The sequence below is a fragment of the Nymphaea colorata genome, chromosome 5, assembly GCF_008831285.2.
Source record: "Nymphaea colorata isolate Beijing-Zhang1983 chromosome 5, ASM883128v2, whole genome shotgun sequence".
NCBI classification, from domain to species: Eukaryota; Viridiplantae; Streptophyta; class Magnoliopsida; order Nymphaeales; family Nymphaeaceae; genus Nymphaea; species Nymphaea colorata.
This window is the reverse complement of record NC_045142.1, coordinates 11,851,671-11,858,329: the sequence shown is the minus strand read 5'-3', so window position 1 is coordinate 11,858,329 and position 6,659 is coordinate 11,851,671. Positions and strand designations below refer to the sequence as shown.

General features: G+C 40.0%; 1 protein-coding gene across 1 annotated transcript; it reads right to left on the bottom strand.

Annotated features, from left to right (window-relative positions):
• Window positions 1-434: 434 nt before the first annotated feature.
• Window positions 435-6,306, bottom strand: LOC116254772 (bifunctional pinoresinol-lariciresinol reductase 2-like). The gene is made up of 4 exons (XM_031630342.2): window positions 5,967-6,306; window positions 5,332-5,572; window positions 3,353-3,556; window positions 435-753 (listed from the first exon to the last, which is right to left on the bottom strand). The coding sequence occupies exons 1-4, from the start codon at window positions 6,282-6,284 to the stop codon at window positions 587-589; spliced, it is 930 nt and encodes a 309-aa protein (XP_031486202.1). The 5' UTR covers window positions 6,285-6,306; the 3' UTR covers window positions 435-586.
• Window positions 6,307-6,659: the final 353 nt, after the last annotated feature.

Genomic DNA, 6,659 nt, shown 5'->3' with positions numbered 1-6,659 from the left:
TCTTAGAAGTGTGTGATGGTAGGAATGATTTCTCTTTCTAATCATATAGGATCAATGCATTCATGCATTCACACTCACTCAATATCGCTTATGATCACAATCACAACTCAATAATTGACATAGCCATTGGATTGATTACCCCCAGTAAAAGCGCCGGGAATGGTCGATCCTCGTACTGACGGGTGAGTCCCTTTCTCTCTCATTTTCAAAACAAAAAGATATTTTCTTGAGCACTCCAAAATCCAATGAATTTTTGGGATGCAAACATTCAGCTGCACTTAAAGCTCCACTCTCTTTTTCTCTCTCCCTTCCCATGAAATATCTCTTTATAGGATCGAGATCACTAGGCTCGTTTGCAGGATAATCATGATTTGCCAACTTAAGCGCTAATCCAGCAATGGCTGAGGATGACTTACATGTACGGCTCAGTCCCATTTATCATATAGAAAGACATCAGATTTCATGAGCAATCAGAATGCATGCACTTGGAATCTTCTTAACAAAACAACAGAAATATGGAGTTAACACACCATGAACTCCATTGATATTTGTTATGGAGACAAGAAGAGCAAGCGATGGCACATGGTCAAAGAAAACCATTGAGATAAGAGTTGATGTCCACATGGTTAACCTCAGGATAGAGTGATGAAGCTTCATTATCATGGCTGATGGGGAAGGACATGATAACTCCTTCAAAGAAGATGTGATAGATAATGGAAAGTACAAGTCTCAGCTCCCACGGCAGGTTCTCATCTGCACATATACACAAAAATATATGCAAACGTCTGTAAGCAGGACTCGGTCACTGTCAAGGGCATGCAAGAATAAAACATGCAGATCACTATATAAAGTAATAATGGCATTTATTGTTCATTTACTGGACAAAAATGTAGAAGTTAACCAAGGTCAGCTCTTAAAAGTAGTTCTAAGCAATGCAGAGATGAATATACTGTTAAAATTTCCCCCGTAGGGGACCTCATCATCCGCCCTACCATTGTCATACAAGAAAAAAATGGTTATCTTTCATTAATTGATCATGGGCATGGCAAGGAATGTATAAGAAGTGAGCTGAGCTCGAGCTTAGCCAGCTCCAGCTCGGCTCAAGTCACATATTACTTGGCTTGAGCTCAACTTGTTCTATCGGAAGTCACTTGATTCATATATAATTTTCTTTAAATAAAAATGAAAAGCACAAAACAAGGTGTTAAAATTTTTCAAAGATTACTGATATACTGTTGAAGATTAATAAACAGGGAAGACACCAGCTGGGTTGAGTTTAAACAAGTCAAGCTCATGTAACTCAAACTCGACTCATTCATAACTCAGGTGTTAACTCAAGCTTGAGCTTAACTTGTTTATTAAATGAGTCAAGCTCAAGTCGGGCACATACAGGTGAGTTCGAGTAGATTTTGAGAAAGCAGGTGATGTCACTGTTATCCCTAGACATGGGTACATATGTTCTGTCAATCCAATTCTCTTTCCTACTTTTGTGTCCTGTCACTAACAACCCATTGCAGAAAATCTCTCTCTCTCTCTCTCCCCATAGCTGATTATATAATTCAAAGGTTTTGGGTCGATCATGAAAATATGTTTTTATGAAATTGTTAAAAAAGGGACTTAAAAAAGGCTGAAGTTATCATTTATAAATCTGCTCTGCCCAACAAGTAACTATGATCCACTAGACCAAGTTTTTAGGTATCTCCCAGTCCTTTTCTCTTTTAGTCTCACTTGTGCTTTATTTCTTGTATGTTAAAAGTATATGAGGTGATCTTTGTGAAGATGCTATGAAAAAGAAAAGGAGGTTGAGTTTAAGAGCTTAGCAGAGTTAAGCTGGAGCTCCAGTATGGTATATGGAGTTAATGTTGTCCTCTCTCCCTTTTCAACTCACTTGTATAGGTGAGAATGCAGGCCCAAGGACAACCAATGCAGTGGAGAAAAAAAGGATTTTCATTTAAGCTAAAATGGAGCTTAATTTCATGGAGGAAAAGGAAAGTCCTTTGGGTGGCAGGCACCTATGGACTTGTAATCTTCAATAAATTTATAATATATCAAACACTTTTGAGATGGGAGGTTCCAGCCTCAAGGGGTATAACGTAGCTGGTCAGGCTTGGGACTTACAGGAATGCAGGTTTTTAGTCCAATTCATGTGGGCATGGCCCTATGTCTTAAAATCGTAGGGCACAACATCCAACTTGAATGGTGCACTGCCGTCATCATTGATGCTGACATAGCTAGGGACCCTGGAGGCAGGAAGAATGGAGGGAACTTCTATAACAACCCGACCCACTCCCGGGCTTGGGCCCCTGGTTCGACGGATCCCAACCTGCCCCCTAGCGATTTCGGTTCCAATCCTAAAAAGGCTAGGAACCAGGACAATCATCTCATTAAAGCCTCCCTTTATAAGCCCTTGAAGATCCCTCACAATCTTCGATCCGAGACTAAACATCTGGGGTGTTACAATCCACCCCCCTTAAGGCACACGCGTCCGCGCGTGTGGGACCCTAGGTCCGAGTGTTGAAACTGCTCTGATACCATTATAACAACCCGACCCACTCCCGGGCTCGGGCCCCTGGTTCGACGGATCCCAACCCGCCCCCTAGCGATTTCGGTTCCAATCCTAAAAAGGGTAGGAACCAGGACAATCATCTCATTAAAGCCTCCCTTTATAAGCCCTTGAAGATCCCTCACAGTCTTCGATCCGGGACTAAACATCTGAGGTGTTACAACTTCAGGTCTCATTCCTAGTGGTAGGGATGAACCTCTCAGTCAGCCAGAAGAAGGAAGACACCAGATGCACCTATAAAAGGGGCCAGCTGGAAAACAATGATCGGGTAGTGAAGATGACGGGAATAGTCAATGAGGCCACTTGGCAAAGCAGTTTCATATGAGGAAAAAAAACATTAAAATTTTCTTTTTTTAGCCATCCGATCAAAATGATGGACCACCTAAATACGATGTTCCTAGATGTCACAGTAGAGTTAGATTCACGGTTCAATTTTCTTATATATATATATATATATATATTCAAGACATACATTTCTCCAGCTGTCACATAGCTCAATGCACAATACATTTGTGAGAAGCTAGAGTCTACGGATGGCGGGAGCATTTCAGCATTTATATATATATATATATATATATATATATATGTGTGTGTGTGTGTGTGTGTGTGTGTGTGTGTGTGTGTGTGTGTGTGTGTTCATTTTAATTTAGTTATCTCCCTATGTTAGAGGGGCAGCAATTGAAGGGTTTGGACGACAGGACCTAGCCTTGACTTTTGCGCAGCTATGCACATAGATCCAGAAAATGCATTACAAAAGTGTAACTTTTCTTCCGGATTGGAGATCCTTACCTTGTATCTTTTGAAGCCATTGCTGCTCGGTGATATGTTCCTTCTGCAGGGTCTTCCCGCTAAGAGCTTCCCACAAGTTGACAACCTCCATCTGAGATTTGATGTTTGATGGAGGTCGTACATAGATGGTGCGGTTAAGGGTGCGCACATCATCCATGGCCTTCACCACGTACTTCCCGATGTCTTCCTCCACCATCCAAACCACTGTACATCAAAATTGGTTATAAATTGCATTACAAATGTGGTGCTGTTTACTAGCTAACTAGCAAGACAGCCCCTCAGAAGATGACTCCAAAAAACACACTTTGAGTTTGAAATTCTTGACCTCCTACCAGTTGAAGATCATACTTCCAACTCCTTGGCTAGGTAAATAAGTTGATGATTTAATTATTGATATCTATCTACATACTGGGTGGAGGCAGGTGTAGGCATGACATGGGCAATGGCACATACAGGCTGACAAAAGTGTTTATTTTTAAATTTAAAATTTCATGGCTGTTTTTTTTTTTCATTACATAGGTGCCCCTTAAAAATTAAAAATTATGTAACTAGGCCCCTTAGCAAAATTTTCTAGCTCTGCCCAGGTTAAACTTTCCTTCGAGCTAGAAAAGATTTCTAGAGTAGTCCTTCGTAGATTTCTATTTCCGAAACAGCACTAAAACAAATATTTAAAAATGTTAATATAAAAATTGTGTCTCCGCCTCTGGTTCTAGGTGATCCTTGATTCCGTTTTTTGTGAAAAAACAAGCAAGCCATGTGAGAGGGTGAGTGAGAGTGAGAGAGTGTGTGTCTATAATCCCTACTGGGGCTTGTGACGTCAGGATGCATTATGACGTCTCTAGTTCATTTTGGCGTGTCATGTTCTTGAAACATAAGAAAGGAGTGGATCCTACGTGCATTAATTGGAAGACTTAAATATTATATGCCACTACGCCAACTATCCTAAGCCATTAATTGGAAGACTTAAATATTCTTATTTATGAACTTCTACCTTATTCATGACATTTATGTCAATACGTGTTTCTTGTTTCAGCTTGAAGTAAAATTCATTCCGAATTCTCGCGAGACGAAAGTTAAAATTGTATTGGTCCAGTTAATGTTTGAAGGTAAATTTCTTAATTAGGCGACATATTTCATGCGCCGTTGTTTGGAAAAGAAATATGACAGTCATTGTTCAAACAGCTCTTTCTTTTATGGTCAATAGCATCAAGTGTACTTAATAATTAGAAGTTGCAAACAATAACTGCACTTTAAGAAGACGTTTGAATAATCTATCAAATTAACTCCCCTTTTAAAATGTCCTGTATGGGCTTATAGGACTTGAGATCAGGTGATATAAAAGCTATTTAATTTAATGCAAATCTTAAATTTTTTTTAATAAAAAATAAAAGATAAAAAGAGTGTTGATGAACCACACTCAAGTTTTAATAGAATAAGGAAGACACACTTCAGCTTTGATTTTTTAGCAAACGACTAAATCAATGAGATTCAAACCTAAGCTTGTTTATGTCATATCACCAAAATATAACCTTCCTTTTGACAAAATATTGATACCAAATCTTAATTTAAGTTTAGTTTATCACCAAAACCTCATCCCTTTATTTAAGTTCCTTTTATCAGTGAAACCTCATTTTTTTTTAATAGATCGAAATTAAACCATACAACTTGAAGTTGATCCTAAACGATCTTGCAAGCTATTTTTTTATTATGTCAAATAAGTAAAAACTAATTGTCGATCATTTTTTAAACATCAGAGAACAGGATACAAGGGTTATTGTGTCTGTCCACGGAGAGCCCAATTTCAGGAAATGACCAAAGACAGTAAGCCAAGGAAAGGAAAAACATGACTTCTAAGCTGGCCTAAGGAAGAAAAACCAAAAGCACTAGGAAGAGAATGCAAGTCGGCAATGCATAAGCCCTTGGGCCAATTTTCTTGATTTTGGCGTTCTTTCAAGTAAATGAATGAGGTCTTCTCTTACCTTTGTGATTTCCGTCGCCATAGATCTGCACTTTGGCCTCCGACGGCCAGAACCGCCCATAATTACCCAGGCCAGACAGGAAAGAACCGGCAAGGCAGTTAGCAACCACGTAAGTATGCGGGATCCCACTCTCCTCAACGGCTCGCCTCACCCTTCTTTTCTGCTCAAACAACACTGAACCAGGCGCGATGGAGTGCTCCATGAAATCTGGGTCCACTCCATATTCTGAAGGAAGGAATCTCTGCAACTCGAAACAGCAGGGATTTCATAAACGCAACTCTGATCAACCACTTTAGTTTGCGATATTGGTGATCCCGAAATGCAATATGTAACAGGAATAGTGTTTTAGCATGCCACATTCTCTGTTTTCATGTTTTAAAAGGTGTCTAGAAGAAGATGATCTGAAAAATTTTTGCACCATCCACTGTTAATTAATCCCACAGGGCATCGCAGTCGATTAGTTTAAACGTGAACGCTAATTTGATCAGTGGATCAAATTTGAAAAGAGATACACTTGCAACTTAAAATCTAATAGGCAAGATGAGTCGACCCAATTGGCAGAGCTAATTACATTTGTCAACAAACGCATCTATCGTCTAAGCCAGAGAGAGGTCTAGGGAGAGAGAGAGAAAGACCTTGATGGTTCCAACTTGCTTCATGGCCCGGACGAGCTTGAGCTGCTGTTCAATTTGCTCTTCGGCGATGGCGGAGATGACGTAGTCGATCCCAGAGAGGAGGGAGACCAGAGATTCATGGTCGTCCAGGGAGGCCTCCACCAGCGTAGCACCAGCTTGCTTGTAGGAGAGGAGGAGTGGCAGCTTGTAAATGATGGCATGAGTGGTAGGGCTGGTGAGCAAGAAGGTCTGGTGCTTGGAAGAAGCCAGGCAGGCCTTGGTTATCCAAGCGCCGATGTAGCCGGTGGAACCTACAATCAGGACCTTGCTTGAATCCATGGCCGTTGTATATCCCCTTCTTCTCACTGAGAGTGAGTTGCATGCACACCCGGTGCGCGAAATATATATACACCAAAGGAGGAGTTGAGGTATTTTTGAAATTATTTAAAATAAATGTCTTCATTAGTTTTTTTAATTCTTTTCGTTTACTTTTTTCTATCCTTATACAAAGTATTCTTTTCTCTATTAAACGGAACAGAAGAAGAGCATTTTTGTCTGATGCATAATTTTTTATGCACCAGGGTGCGCAGAAAGAGAGTTGCGTAAATAGCTCGGGCATGTAATACATCTACGCCCAGAAAATGGGAGGAAGTTGTGATATTTTAAAAATTATTTTTAATCTTTTAATTTTTTTTCTTTCCCGAAAAACATCTA